Below are 14087 nucleotides of genomic sequence, written 5' to 3' on the forward strand. Positions count from 1 at the left end.
ACGAAAGCGTCGATGAAAAGAAGGCTAAATGGAATAATAGTCATGATGTATGTCCACTGCAGAAGAATGGGGCTGGGAGGAGAATCAGATGTAGATTTAAGTGCACATCAGAAACTAGAAACTAAAGAAATTTATTACAGTATACCAAGTCTTGTCTTAAAAATAAACATCAGGTAATTCACGTCTCTGCATCGAAGTTTTCCACCTAAGATATGGGGATAGATTCCTATGAAGAGTTACAGAAACTAATAAACGAAGCTATTCCACGACGTGAAGAAACAAAAACGATTCTTTGGGTTTTTGTTGTTGCTACTTCTGCTGCTGTTGTGTCCTTCAGTCCGAAGACTGGTTTCATGCAGGTCTCCATCCTGTTCTAGCCTCTTCATCACTGAATAACTGCGACAACCTACGTCAATTAGTACCAGCTTACTGTATTCAAACCTTGGACTCCCTCTACAATGTTCCAATTTTTTGACCCCCCCCCCCCCCCGCCCCCCGCCGTCACCGCTGTCGCCATTACCGAATTGCCGATTCTTTCATGCCTATCGACCGATTCGTTCCTTTCGTCAGATTGTGCCAAAAATTTCATAATCAGTTATTTTAGAGCCCAAATAACAAAACTCATCTACTAGTTTAAGTGTTTTATTTCCTAATATAATTCCCACAGCATCTCCTGATTTAATTCGACAACATTCCAATACACTTATTTCAGTTTTGTTGATGGTCACCTGATAATATGGACAACTGTCCATTCCGTTCAACAACTCTTCGAAGTCCTTTGCTATCTCTAACAGAATTAAAATGTCATCGGTAAACATTAAATTCTGACGAAAGCTAGTCTTGGTTTCTACGTATATTACGAAAACAACTGATGATGTAGTTACTAGAATTTTCCGAGTTGAGAACATATTTGCTCTTAACACAATATTCCCAATAACAAATAGGAAATGACAATGACAAGAACAAAAATGAGATTGCCAATATACATATTATCAGACAGAGAAATTGCATTAAATGTGACGACCCTGAACATCGGCGTCCGCAAGTTGGAGAATTTGAGGGGGGGGAGGGGGTTAGGTGCAGGGGGGCATGAGGAGGCACTTCATCACGTCTTCCCCAATTGGAATTTGGGGTTTTTATTCATTACAGAATTCTCTACTTCTCTAGAGTATAATTAGGTTTCTTGAGGCATCTAAAAGATTTACTTCTTGTTGGGTGTTACGAAACTGACCAACACAGCAAAACGAAAAATGGAAACTCAGGTATTTGCCACTCCCAGGGAATCTTGTCCGCGGACAGAGAAATACACTCCTGGAAATTGAAATAAGAACACCGTGAATTCATTGTCCCAGGAAGGGGAAACTTTATTGACACATTACTGGGGTCAGATACATCACATGATCACACTGACAGAACCACAGGCACATAGACACAGGCAACAGAGCATGCACAATGTCGGCACTAGTACAGTGTATACCCACCTTTCGCAGCAATGCAGGCTGCTATTCTCCCATGGAGACGATCGTAGAGATGCTGGATGTAGGTAGTCCTGTGGAACGGCTTGCCATGCCATTTCCACCTCGCGCCTCAGTTGGACCAGCGTTCGTGCTGGACGTGCAGACCGCGTGAGACGACGCTTCATCCAGTCACAAACATGCTCAATGGTGGACAGATCCGGAGATCTTGCTGGCCAGGGTAGTTGACTTACACCTTCTAGAGCACGTTGGGTGGCACGGGATACATGCGGACGTGCATTGTCCTGTTGGAACAGCAAGTTCCCTTGCCGGTCTAGGAATGGTAGAACGATGGGTTCGATGACGGTTTGGATGTACCGTGCACTATTCAGTGTCCCCTCGACGATCACCGGTGGTGTACGGCCAGTGTAGGAGATCGCTCCCCACACCATGATGCCGGGTGTTGGCCCTGTGTGCCTCGGTCGTATGCAGTCCTGATTGTGGCGCTCACCTGCACGGCGCCAAACACGCATACGACCATCATTGGCACCAAGGCAGAAGCGACTCTCATCGCTGAAGACGACACGTCTCCATTCGTCCCTCCATTCACGCCTGTCGCGACACCACTGGAGGCGGGCTGCACGATGTTGGGGCGTGAGCGGAAGACGGCCTAACGGTGTGCGGGACCGTAGCCCAGCTTCATGGAGACGGTTGCGAATGGTCCTCGCCGATACCCCAGGAGCAACAGTGTCCCTAATTTGCTGGGAAGTGGCGGTGCGGTCCCCTACGGCACTGCGTAGGATCCTACGGTCTTGGCGTGCATCCGTGCGTCGCTGCGGTCCGATCCCAGGTCGACGGGCACGTGCACCTTCCGCCGACCACTGGCGACAACATCGACGTACTGTGGAGACCTCACGCCCCACGTGTTGAGCAATTCGGCGGTACGTCCACCCGGCCTCCCGCATGCCCACTATACGCCCTCGCTCAAAGTCCGTCAACTGCACATACGGTTCACGTCCACGCTGTCGCGGCATGCTACCAGTGTTAAAGACTGCGATGGAGCTCCGTATGCCACGGCAAACTGGCAGACACTGACGGCGGCGGTGCACAAATGCTGCGCAGCTAGCGCCATTCGACGGCCAACACCGCGGTTCCTGGTGTGTCCGCTGTGCCGTGCGTGTGATCATTGCTTGTACAGCCCTCTCGCAGTGTCCGGAGCAAGTACGGTGAGTCTGACACACCGGTGTCAATGTGTTCTTTTTTCCATTTCCAGGAGTGTATTACTGACGAGAAGAACGCCTTCTACAAGGCTTGACCTACACAGTACTTACGTGTAGCCGCTCATCCATTCGAAGTTGTCCATTAAGCTCCATGCTGTGTAACCAATGACGTTGTTCCCGTCGATGTTTACGGCCATCAGCAATTGTGCCAGGTATTGCTGCGGAAAAATGATGGCATTTTTTTTAGCATGACAAGAAGTTTCAGGCTTTGTAGGCCTGGAATAATAATAAGAACCAGCCTAAGGAAAATTTTTTATGTTTAAGAAAGTGTTTGTATACCAGTAAGCTCTACATATATCTACATATTTTGCTAATAATGTAAACATGTATTCTGTAACGCGCATAAAGCTCACTCATTAGTAAAAACGAGAGTTAATTTTCAATATACTAGAGTTATCTTGACCATGCAGAAGTCGACTTTAAAAATTACCAGCAAACACAAGTGCATTATATTACTAAAAAAAACTCACCTTATAATATTCTTGGCGATCCGTGTCGTCCAGTGCTCCTCTGTCTGAGAAACCGTTTTCAGTTACGAAAACAGGTGGGTTATTATAGTTTCTTGCAATCCAGTTAAGTAGCTTACGGAAACCCCAGGGAACGACCTGTAACAGAGAAACCGTTCAAACTACCAAACCTTCGTGTGTTCTGTTGCTCTATAACTCCTGCTTATGTTCGGTAAAGACATCTCACGGAATATTCAAATACCACTTTGATTGAATCAAATGTTACAAGCTGAGTAGCAAAATTTAAATTTGTCTTATTATAACTTATCCTCATGCAATAACCGTTGCAGTGTACGAACCACAAAGGCCATTACACAGATTGTTGCTATTGATGGTGCTAACAGAGGAAGAAAGTTGTATTAATGGGATAGGAGGGAGTGTGGAATATTTGGGTGCCAGTCCACGAGAGAATCTTTCCACTGTAGATTCCAATTTCGTACCTTTGAGCGACAGTGAAGTCCCTAGCACGGCAACCTGGCAGCCTGCTACCGCAGGAAGTATGTGAATTTGGACTTCTTCCACAACCGAAAACGACTTGCACCTGCAGTGTTTGTCAGCAGTAGGTAACTAAAGAGTGAAATCCTCTGTTTACGGCTCGTTACGAATGGAATGTCGGAATATTGCACAACTTTATATCATATTTTTCTGTATGAAAGTCGATGAGAATGCCGCAGTAACATACGGTAAGCTTCAGCAGGCTTTTGAAAACGAAGTTTTATCAAGGGCACACGAGTTTCGTTGGGACGAAATGCTTTCTGGAGGCAGAATCAATGTCGACGATGAACACCACAGTGGGTGACCATCAGTAGCACGAACAGATAACATAGCCAGGGTGAGTGAATCGGTGCTCGTTGGTCAAAGATTAACAATGAAAATTATTGTACATTAATCGGGAAACTGTTCGTCTGATACTGACGGAATACCTGAGAATGAGAAAACTTTGTACCAAAATGGTTCCCAAAAATCTAACACAGCAATAAAAAGTTCGAGGGCGGACTGTGACTGCTGATCTGTAGGAAGAAGTGGAACAGAGCCAAAAATTACTGTACCGAGTTATCACTGGTGATGAAGTTGGGTTTTCCAGAAAGACTCCGAGACGAAACGTCAATATTTGCAATGATGTTAAAAGAATCGCCAAGACCAAAGAGAGCGAGAATGTAGATGTCAAAGGGGCAATGAATGCTGGTGTGTTTGTTTGACTCCACGTGTATTGTGTACAGGGGGTTGCTGCCTTTAGGTCAGACAATAAATCGATATTACGACCAAGAAATTCCCGAAATACTTTGTAAACGGGCCCGTTGTGTTCGTCGACAAATAGCTAACAACTGATCCTGGATCAGGATAATGCAACATCCCATATTGCATTGTTTGCTGGGAAGTTTTTGAAGTCAAAGTCAGTTGCTGTGCTACCACAACCTCCTTATTCAGCCAACACAGCCTAGAGTCATTTATTTTGTTTCCAGGAAGTCAGTCGTTAAAAGACACCACCTTGCAACAGTTCGGCATACAAAAACAGCTGTAGCAAGGGCTTTTGCTGATATACAGGGAGATGAGTTTCACAAACAGCTGTAGCAAGGGCTTTTGCTGATATACAGGGAGATGAGTTTCAGAAACGCTACCAACACTGGAAACACAGGTGGAGTAAGTGTGTGCAGACACAAAGGAATTACTTTGAACGTGGCACCATTGTAGTTGTTAAAAATGTTTCTAAGTGTGTCTTTTTAACCAGTTTCATAGCATTACTGTCGCACCTCTCAGTGTAGATCAATCGACCGTGAGTGACTGTAGAAGAATACAAGATAACTTAAACAAAATTTCTATTTGGTGTGATGAATGGCAGCTAGCTCTAAATCTAGAAAAATATAAGATGATGGAGATGAATAGGAAAAACAAATCCACAACGTTCGAGTACTGCATTAGTCAATTCGATCAAACGTCTAGGCATAACGTTGCAAAGCAATATGAAATGGAATGAGCATATAGGGATTGTAGTATGGAAGGCAAACGATCGACTTCTTTTTATTGAGAGAATTTTAGGAAAGTGTGGTTATCTGTAAAGGACACAGCATCTAGGACACGAATGCAACTCATTGTTGAGATCTGTTCGAGTGTTTTGGATCCGCACCAGATCGGATTAAATGAGCTGGAGCAATTCAGAGGTGCGATGCTAGATTCGTTACCAGTAAATTCGAGCAACATGCAAGTATTACGGAGACGCTTCAGGAACACAAATGGGAATCCTCGAGGGAAGACGACGTTCTTTTCGAGGAGCACTATTGAGAAAATTTAGAGAAACGGCGTTTTAGGCTGACTGTAGAAAGATTCTGCTGCCGGCAACATACATTTCACGTAAGGACCGTGAAGAGAAGGTTAGAGAGATTAGGGCTCGTACGGTGGCGTATACACAATAACGGCCTTGATACGCCTAAGCATTGAGTCAAACAGAGGTTGGGTGGGGTGTACAGGCACGGCTGCCCATGCAGCTTCAACACGATACCGCAGTTCATCAAGAGTAGTGGCTGGCGTATTGTGACGAGCCAGTTGCTCGGCTACCATTGACCAGACGTTTTCAGTTGGTGAGAGGTCTGGAGAATGTGCTGGCTAGGGCAGAAGTCGAACATTTTCTGTATCCAGAAAGGCCCGTACAGGACCTGCAACATGCGGTCGTGCATTATCCTGCTGAAATGTAGGGTTTCGCAGGGATCGAATGAAGGGTAGAGCCACTGGTCGTAACACATCTGAAATGTAACGTCCACTGTTCAAAGTGCCGTCAATGCGAACAAGAGGTGACCGTGAAGTCTAACCAATAACACGCCATACCATCACGCACGGTGATACGACAGTATGGCGATGACGAATACACGCTTCCAATGTGCGTTCACCGCGATGTAGCCAAACACGGATGCGACCATCATGATGCTGTAAACAGAACCTGGATTCATCCGAAAAAATTACGTTTTGCCATTCGTGCACCCAGGTTCGTCGTTGAGAACACCATCGCAGGCGCTCCTGTCTGTGATGCAGCGTCAAGGGTAACCGCAGCCATGGTCTCCGAGCTGATAGTCCATGCTGCTGCAAACGTCGTCGAACTGTTCGTGCAGATGGTTGTTGTCTTGCAAACGTCCCCATTTATTGACTCAGGGATCGAGACGTGACTGTACGATCCGTTACAGCCATGCGGATAAGATGCCTGTCATCTCGACTGCTAGTGATACGAGGCCGTTGGGATCCATCATGGTGTTCCGTATTACCCTGTTGAACCCAACGATTCCATATTCTGCTAACAGTCATTGGATCCCGACCAATGCGAGCAGCAATGTCGCGATACGATAAACCGCAATCGCGATAGGCTACAATCCGACCTTTATCAAAGTCGGGAACGTGATGGTACGCATTTCTCCTCCTTACACGTTGCATCACAACAACGTTTCACCAGACAACGCCGGTCATCTGCTGTTTGTGTATGAGAAATCGGTTGGAAACTTTCCTCTTGTCAGCACGTTGTAGGTGTCGCCACCGGCGCCAACCTTGTGTGAATGTTCTGAAAAGCTAATAATTTGCATATCACAGCATCTTCTTCCTGTCGGTTAAATTTCGCGCCTGTAGCACGTCATCTTCATGGTGTAGCAATTTTAATGGCCAGTAGTGTAGGTAGTCGTTTTTCCCTCGCTCTATTTGCGAGTGGAATAAGAAGGGAAGTGACTAGTAGTGGCACAGGGTACCCTACGTCCAACACCATACGGTGGCCTGTGTAGTATGTCTGCAGATGTAGAAAATGCATAGAGAAAAAACTTGTAACACGATGGCCATGGCTAACGGCAGCCATGGTTGTCTGAGTGTAGTCGTCATACACGCTGCCTGGTGTACTTCCCAATAAGCATATACATGTGATTCGTACTTGGGTTTTCGAGAGTCACAGTCCGATTCCTCAGTAGTTTATAGCAGCTCTGTTCTTCCATGACAGATAGGTGTGTATGGTGGTAAATACAAGAGTGAAGTGGTTTGATTTGTGAGCGATCACATGAGCGTGCCATTTGATTCCAATCACTGCTGTAGGGCTTGTATACGATTCCGTTCTACAGTGGCAGTTTGTAAGAAAGAGAGAAGTTGAGACATGAAGTGTTTAGTATCTGACAGTGATTCGAACTCTCCACGCACCCTGAGTATCGATATGGAGGTGAGATCAAACATACTCAAGCTTCATACGATGGCTGCAGTTTAATCTCGGGGAGGTCGCTGCTGCTGGCTCGTCATGTGGACCCGTTCACTAACGCTGTGGTGTCCATAAGTACCGCTGGCCCACGCTTGTCCGGCAGTTCTTACTATTCTCCAAAGTAGAGCTGTAAAACTGTCTTAGGCTACGGTAGAAAATCTTAAGTAAGCGTATACTGAGGTAGTTTTCCTAGTAGCTTTGGCCGGCTAAGGACATAGCCGCATTACCTGTACTTCACATATGTTGCATACCTATGGGCGTCACCCCATAATGATTACTTTCTTTACGTAAGCGATCAGTGTCTTATTAGATTCCCTAACAACTGAGCCCTCTTGACACTGAGTGACGATAAATAAACGATTGGATAACGAAACGGTGAAGTAAAAAAAATAAAAAAATAAAAAAATAAAAAATAAAAAAAATAAAATAAAAAGTAGGATGCAAAACAAAAATAAACCAAACATTGCTTCTTCTTCATTACATCCGAACTTATGTAAATCGTATTTCTGTTAGTCATAAACAGCTTTCGCATTTATCAGGGATAACAGGAAACTCTTGACTTTGATAATTATGAAGAACATTCTATTGAGTCCAAAGTCACAACAAGAATTATATACATGGTTTTTATGTTAGTGTATGTAAACTGTACTTGCAACAAAAATGACTGCTTAGTTTATATAGGAGTACATAAGTTACACAATCAACTAATTTATATTATTTATAAAACACATTTTATATTCTATAAGGATATAAAATACACAACGGACTAACGCTGAATTATGTGTGGTTATAATTATGTGCTAAACAAACAACCAAACAAAACAGATCAAAGAGATGTCGTAGGATCCCAGTTTCTTTCTTACACTATTATTTATGTTTCTTTTCCTACCAATGCTACCATTAGTACCGGCAATACTGAAATTTACTGCGTCATTTACGTAGTGCACCAGACCTAAAGAACCGTTATTTTGATAGATCGCAACTCTGCTCTGAAGCCTTCGATACGCGCCATTGATAGCAATGTAATTAACCTTTTCTGGGTTTACGTTTTTCGACACGAATTGTTCCTGGACTGTTTGCGCACACTTTCGACAATTTTTACTGCTCTGGACTCTGCCTCTGGCTAGCCGTTCATTTTGTGAACTACACCGTCACCGCCCACAGGAACCGCCTTCATGTTACCACTCTCTGCATCACTGTTAGTACGAGTGATCGTAAACGGCGTTCTAATTGTGCCACCTAAGGCAGAGAAGTGCTGACTGTGTAACTACTCAGTATGAAGCATGGATGTTGACTTTATAAAGTTGCGGTAGCAGCAGTTTCAGGAACAGCAACAGCTTGGGAAGCAGTAAGAATTCCAGCAGCCACAACAGACGTTGCTGTTACAGTTGGTGCAAAACCAACAACAGTCTGGGCTACGGGATCATTGCTTTCTCCTTTCATTTATCTGCTCCGACAAGGCAAACGAGAGTTGGGAGGTCAGTTTACTTCGTTTCGTTCTTCACTGCAAGGCAAGTCACGTAGCTGATCCTGTACATCAGTTCTAGTAATGAACTGTAGAAAGAGATGTACAAATTGCGCCCAGTCTCAGATTGCAGTAATTTGAAATTTCCCGACGTTTGTGGTTTGCTGGCGGCCTTTAGCAGTCACCAAACCCACGTACATGCAACAAGGCTCACATTTAATCATTGCACGAACAGTGTAAGTGAACAAACACAGCATGGACTCTTGACTTTCAAGGCTTAGCAACCTGGTGTGATTTTTCTTTTACAGGGTGTTTCAAAAATGACCGGTATATTTGAAACGGCAATACAAACTAAACGAGCAGCGATAGAAACACACCGTTTGTTGCAATATGCTTGAGACAACAGTACATTTTCAGGCAGACAAACTTTCGAAATTACAGTAGTTACAATTGTCAACAACAGATGGCGCTGCGGTCTGGGAAACTCTATAGTACGATATTTTCCACATATCCACCATGCGTAGCAATAATATGGCGTAGTCTCTGAATGAAATTACCCGAAACCTTTGACAACGTGTCTGGCGGAATGGCTTCACATGCAGATGAGATGTACTGCTTCAGCTGTTCAATTGTTTCTGGATTCTGGCGGTACACCTGGTCTTTCAAGTGTCCCCACAGAAAGAAGTCACAGGGGTTCATGTCTGGCGAATAGGGAGGCCAATCCACGCCGCCTCCTGTATGTTTCGGATAGCCCAAAGCAATCACACGATCATCGAAATATTCATTCAGGAAATTAAAGACGTCGGCCGTGCGATGTGGCCGGGCACCATCTTGCATAAACCACGAGGTGTTCGCAGTGTCGTCTAAGGCAGTTTGTACCGCCACAAGTTCACGAAGAATGTCCAGATAGCGTGATGCAGTAATCGTTTCGGATCTGAAAAATGGGCCAATGATTCCTTTGGAAGAAATGGCGGCCCAGACCAGTACTTTTTGAGGATGCAGGGACGATGGGACTGCAATATGGGGCTTTTCGGTTCCCCATATGCGCCAGTTCTGTTTATTGACGAAGCCGTCCAGGTAAAAATAAACTTCGTCAGTAAACCAAATGCTGCCCACATGCATATCGCCGTCATCAATCCTGTGCACTATATCGTTAGCGAATGTCTCTCGTGCAGCAATGGTAGCGGCGCTGAGGGGTTGCCGCGTTTGAATTTTGTATGGATAGAGGTGTAAACTCTGGTGCATGAGACGATACGTGGACGTTGGCGTCATTTGGACCGCAGCTGCAACACGGCGAACGGAAACCCGAGGCCGCTGTTGGATCACCTGCTGCACTAGCTGCGCGTTGCCCTCTGTGGTTGCCGTACGCGGTCGCCCTACCTTTCCAGCACGTTCATCCGTCACGTTCCCAGTCCGTTGAAATTTTTCAAACAGATCCTTTATTGTATCGCTTTTCGGTCCTTTGGTTACATTAAACCTCCGTTGAAAACTTCGTCTTGTTGCAACAACACTGTGTTCTAGGCGGTGGAATTCCAACACCAGAAAAATCCTCTGTTCTAAGGAATAAACCATGTTGTCCACAGCCCGCATCTCGTGGTCGTGCGGTAGCGTTCTAGCTTCCCACGCCCGGGTTCCCGGGTTCGATTCCCGGCGGGGTCAGGGATTTTCTCTGCCTCGTGATGGCTGGGTGTTGTGTGCTGTCCTTAGGTTAGTTAGGTTTAAGTAGTTCTAAGTTCTAGGGGACTGATGACCATAGATGTTAAGTCCCATAGTGCTCAGAGCCATTTGAACCATGTCGTCCACAGCACACTTGCACGTTGTGAACAGCACACGCTTACAGCAGAAAGACGACGTACAGAATGGCGCACCCACAGACTGCGTTGTCTTCTATATCTTTCACATCATTTGCAGCGCCATCTGTTGTTGAAAATTGTAACTACTGTAATTCGAAAGTTTGTCCGCCTGAAAATGTACTGTTGTCCCAAGCATATTGCAACAAACGGTGTATTTCTATCGCTGCTCGTTTAGTTTTTATTGCCGTTTCAAATATACCGGTCATTTTTGAAACACCCTGTAAATAGTGTGGCGCGTAGTATGCGGAATCATTATTACGTGTTGTATTTACAAGTCTAGCTCCTGTTAGAAAAGTAATTGCGAGGTTTTGAAGTCTGATCAAGCCATGAGAGCTGTACTCCAAATTGCCAATTCTCACCCAGTAACAGCATCAGTGCAAACTGTGTTTCACTATACATCTGGTGTCGACTTTCTTAGCAACAGTAATAGTCGCTGTTTCCTACGATCACCAGTCAAAGTCTTCATCTGATTTCCTGAGCACCTGACTGTCCGGTAACTTAGCAAAGCGGGATTCAGTAGTTACGGCAGCAATTACTGGTCCACCTGTCTCATCATACGCAGTCGTGGACAAAGAGTAGAGTTTTCGTTTGCCATTGGCAACTCCCACAGCAAGCAGAATCTCAAACAAAAGTTTTCAAAGAGAGTTAGTGCAGTCATTTCGTTTCCAGATGGTGGCCGAACGTATCAACTACGTTGTTGTTCGCTGCATGATGTTATTTGCTTTTCAAGCTGCAAACATGGCATGTAAGTGTATGCCTTGGCCGCCGTGCCATAATAACATCTGTCAGCGAGCTCCTTTTCAGTGCCAGTGGCAGCAGTAGACGGGTTGCAGAAGGTCAAGGAGCATCTGGAAATTAATGAAGCGTTGGCAGAATTCCAATTCGACAGCGTGGTGGGTGGCATATCAGAGTTATTCGAGACCAAACTAGTGTGCTGGAAGGATAGCACGGTTGGTGGCATATCGGTGGTAAACGAGGCCAGACTAGTTTGTTGCAAGGACAGCGTGGTGGGTGGCATATCGATGTTAACCGAGGACAAACTAGCTTGTTGCAAGTACAGCATGGTATATGGCATATCGGCGTTATAGGCCAGACTAACGTGTTACAAAGACAGCGTGGTAAATGGCATATCGGTGTTAGCTGAGGCAAAACTAAACCAGTTGGGATCGACCATAGAAATAAGTCCGACAGAACCCCTGCGCAATTTAGCACTTCCGACTAGCAGCAACATTTGCTCACAACGGTGAGCGCAACTCAGAGAGAGGAACGGTAGGGCATCAGCTCACCGGGTACTGTGATTTGGCGTCAGTACTGCAACTGACTGTTGCAGTCTGTGCTGGTGGAGCGGTCACACATGAAACTGCATGCCTGAGAAGCGCACAAGCGAAAGCGTGCAAGTGCAAGCATGCACGAATTCATCGTATCCCCACATGGCCCGATAATGCATGTACAAGCATCCATTTCTTTATCAGAAATGGTCGAGCTCTGACGCCGATGCGCTGGCTTTGGCAGCCTTGTTGCTTCTGTTCGAAAAAAGTAAAAGACGAAACGTGGTGTGTGGCGGAGGGAGCTGAAATGGAAACAAAAATTTTAGTCCCGTACTATTCACAGTAGAAATGCTTCAGAAACAGTCTCACGGCACTATTGTCTTTCTTCTCTTTCCTTCCGTGTAAAAATATATTCCTTGGCTTGTCGTACATTACCGTGCAACCTTTGTAGGAAACGTAATTTAACAGCGCTAAATAAAAATTAAATCAAATCAAGTCACTGGCTAATGCTTGCACAAGCCTCCCTGTTCCTGGTACACAAGCTCAAACATGCACACACTTGAACGCTTGCACCAGCATCCGTAGTCGAAATTTGGTCATGCATCAAGCTGTTTGTACACTCCTTATGGTTACGCAGATTTATCCTACACACGCTGAAGCATGCACTGGCGAGCGCACTTCCGAGTGGACGCTAGTTAAGCAAGCAGTTATTTGTTTAGCTGCCTTTAGAAACCACCAGTTAACCTTCCCAGCCTTCATTCTGTATGAATCGAGCTCTGATTGATAGAACTCTAATTACCAAACATTGATTGAGTACAGTGTGGGTAACTTGCTCTCTGTTAGAAGAAAAACTAGTTTTTCCTCATCTCAGTGTCTATCATGCCATATCTCCAGAACTATGTATCGTACCGTGACATAATTTTGCAGGTAGTATATGTGCGTAGTCTATGAAAAGATGTGTTAAATAAGTAATAAAATTTAAAGTTATGCCTGTTACTGAAGTTATACTGTATGAGCAGTGAAAATGTAAATAAACTTCTTTCGTTTCATTATTTTGTGAGGGGTGTAAGACAGAAAAAAATTTGAAAATATCTGAAATTATGTGTAAAGTGTGTTGGAAGTCACTAAGCACTCTCAGTCCGTAATACTGAATGAACGAAGTCTGTACAATTTTCGTGCCTGAGCTACGGTGCCTCGGGCACGTACACTGTTTCTAACTGCGTAATGTTTGACTTATTACGCTATACCTTCAAAGTAAGATTATATTGTTTAACGAGTAGATTGTGCCAACATTTAAAATTTTTAAATTCAAATTTTTTTCAAAGCCATTCATCACTCTTCCAGTTTATTCTCGTTAAAACGAGGTCGCCAGCTACCACAGTGTCCGAGCAAAGGGCGTGCCGTCATGCGCTGATCGCAGCCTACTTACTGGAGTACCGGATACCGTTTAGCTACCGACAAAACGTCGCACATGAACCACCTTGTGTTATTACACCTCTTATTGGTAGTGCAGGTGACTGGCTCCCATGCTATGTCTTGCGAACATAATCTTAGCGTATCTGACCGTAACCATATATACTCTCTGATATGAAAGTGTCAAGCGTCCGGAAAACGTGGTCGGACATGAATGTCTCTTCGAACACGTACACAGCATCGACGGAAATGTAAATGATTCGAGTCTCAATTACTTGTGACAGGTAGAACGGCTGTCAAGTGTATTACTGTTGCTCGTGGCCATACTCGTGTAGGCTTTGAAAGGAGCGTCACTGTGGGTCTCCATTTGCTCAGCTGGTCGAATCGTGCAATATCCGAATCTGTGGAACATTCGGATGCGGATGACAGTAGCCTGATGTAGGACTGCATTCGAACGGGGGGGGCGGACATACAGGTTAGGGCGAAGCACGTGTGATCACCACAAGGGGGGGGGGGGGGGGTCAGCCGTATTGTGCACCAAGCATATCATAACCCCTTCACATCTGCGTCCGCCGTCCAAGAGCAACAATCTCGCAACAATCGGCGTCATCGCGCACCATTGGTCGGAGACTAGC

The 14087-nt window shown here is 45.1% G+C and overlaps 1 protein-coding gene across 1 annotated transcript in view; it reads right to left on the minus strand.

Annotated features, from left to right (window-relative positions):
- LOC126199261 (myrosinase 1-like) overlaps positions 1-14087 on the minus strand; it is a 149526-nt gene that overhangs the window by 20350 nt on the left and 115089 nt on the right. Inside the window, exons 9-10 of the mRNA XM_049936065.1 lie at positions 3205-3339; positions 2786-2892 (exon numbers count right to left, since the gene is read on the minus strand). Of these exons, the coding sequence (XP_049792022.1) occupies positions 2786-2892; positions 3205-3339 (242 nt within the window). The remainder of the gene's footprint in view (positions 1-2785; positions 2893-3204; positions 3340-14087) is intronic.

Source organism: Schistocerca nitens, chromosome 8, assembly GCF_023898315.1.
Source record: "Schistocerca nitens isolate TAMUIC-IGC-003100 chromosome 8, iqSchNite1.1, whole genome shotgun sequence".
In the NCBI taxonomy this organism is placed as follows: domain Eukaryota; kingdom Metazoa; phylum Arthropoda; class Insecta; order Orthoptera; family Acrididae; genus Schistocerca; species Schistocerca nitens.